The sequence below is a fragment of the Penaeus monodon genome, chromosome 23, assembly GCF_015228065.2.
Source record: "Penaeus monodon isolate SGIC_2016 chromosome 23, NSTDA_Pmon_1, whole genome shotgun sequence".
Taxonomy (NCBI): domain Eukaryota; kingdom Metazoa; phylum Arthropoda; class Malacostraca; order Decapoda; family Penaeidae; genus Penaeus; species Penaeus monodon.
Window position 1 is genome coordinate 43,911,369 of NC_051408.1, and position 1,833 is coordinate 43,913,201.

The following is a 1,833-nucleotide window of genomic DNA, read 5'->3' on the forward strand; positions in this document are numbered from 1 at the left end:
GTAAATTTTGAAGACAGAGGAAGTATTCAGATTCCATTCCTTCAGCTAGGAGATAATGCTTCACCCAGACCAACCAGAGTCCAAATGAAGGGGAAATCACCCAGCTCACCTGATTATCCAGAGGCTTCAAAAAGAGGCTATCAATGCGATATGAGTGTGTTAGAATACATTCAGAGTGAAATAACTGATAAAACTGATAATGAGAGATTTCCTACACCAACGACCACAGACGTTCATAAGACTACAGGAAGGATTAACAAAAAAAACGATGACAATGTGCAAATAAACACAAAACTATATCAACCTGAGAAAAGGCCTAAAATTAAAAAGATGACTGACGATTATAGCGCAAGATTTTTGGTCCATAAATCAAAAGTTTGGGACAAGGATATGAGAAAATTTGCTTGTTTAAATAACCAAAATGCAAAAATAATTAAAAATAATAAAAGCAGGAAGTTTACAGAGTATTACAAAGATTCTTTGAGCAAATATAAACGAGACAAAATATCGGGTTCAAACGAAAATAACGACTCGAAGTCTAGGAAAAATGTGACTTACCAAGAAACCGAATATAGATTTGGACACATGGAGAGTATTAAGAGGACGATCTTGGAGACGGCGCTTAATCTGTTCTCAGAGGAGGGAGCGTCGCTGCCTGAGGGAGAGCGAGCCCGGAGGCTGGAGGCGGCCCTGTACGAGCGAAACCCAGCCGTGCAGTACAAGGACGGCGTCCCGTGGCCCTCCACACAGAGTGAGGACGCTGAGGAGTTCCCATGTCGAGCCTCACAGATCCTGGCAGAGGCGAGTGCACTCGCCCAGGGGGACGCCACGCAACTCCTGTACCACCACCAGTACTGCCCAGGCCAAGGCTGCTCCTACAACGGCGACCTGTGCCTGAGCCTGAGGGCAGCTTACACGCACATCAGCATCTTCCGTCACCAATGCCACGTGTGGCACTGCTTCAGCGGCGTGCTTGCACTCCACGCCAGCTCTTGCAGCAGAGTGGACTGCCCCGTGCAGTTCTGCCTGTTCGCCAAGCACGAGCTCAGCAGCAGAGGATTGCTGTCCTGGCCTGCAGTGGAGGCTGAGCGACAGCTCTTGAGGCGAGAGTTCGACGAGTGCGAGCGCTCGGGGCGGCACGAGGCTCGGCTGCACTGCCACCACCGGCAGCGGGTCCAGCTGCCTTTGCCGAAACCTGTGGACAAGACTGGATGAGGAGACGTCAAATATTGCAGATTGGTATAATTTGTAAATATATTTGTAATCTAATGCTATGGTGTCAAAGTCATTGATAACAGTGGGTTAAATTTGAGATCACAGGATTTGTTCAGTCTGTGATCTCTTCATAGGAGTATTATGGCAAAATAGCAATGGCATGATTATGTCGAGTTGGCAAGACATTAAAAAGAGAAAACACCAATAATATCTACTATTTATTTACTTTAATTTTGTGTGGTGTATGCTAGCCTGATATCACAATTATAGAGAGTTTGCCACCACCTTTTATGTAAGGAATATAAAGATAGGAATGCATCTTTTATTTGAGTTTTAAATCCATGTAAAGTGGACTTAATTCTGTATATTAGCATGTGTATGTTACTATACAGTATTTAAGAGAAAAAGGTGCAAACTAATAATATAGGAATATTCTAAAAAGATTAACGGTCCATTGCATGTTGAAGAATCCACGATATGGCTGGAATATTAAACAGGCCACGGACTGCATGTTTGGTATCCCTTATCTATGGTACTTATTTGTAAATATTATGATCATTATATTACGTGACTATTTTTCCTATATCATATACATTGGCGGATAACGATATATATGTT

The 1,833-nt window shown here is 43.3% G+C and overlaps 1 protein-coding gene across 1 annotated transcript in view; it reads left to right on the forward strand.

Moving 5' to 3' along the window:
- The window catches only part of LOC119588323, a 3,375-nt gene extending 2,145 nt beyond the window's left edge, over window positions 1-1,230 (forward strand). Inside the window, exon 4 of the mRNA XM_037937014.1 lies at window positions 46-1,230. Within this exon, the coding sequence (XP_037792942.1) occupies window positions 46-1,215 (1,170 nt within the window). The 3' untranslated portion in view covers window positions 1,216-1,230. The remainder of the gene's footprint in view (window positions 1-45) is intronic.
- Window positions 1,231-1,833: the final 603 nt, after the last annotated feature.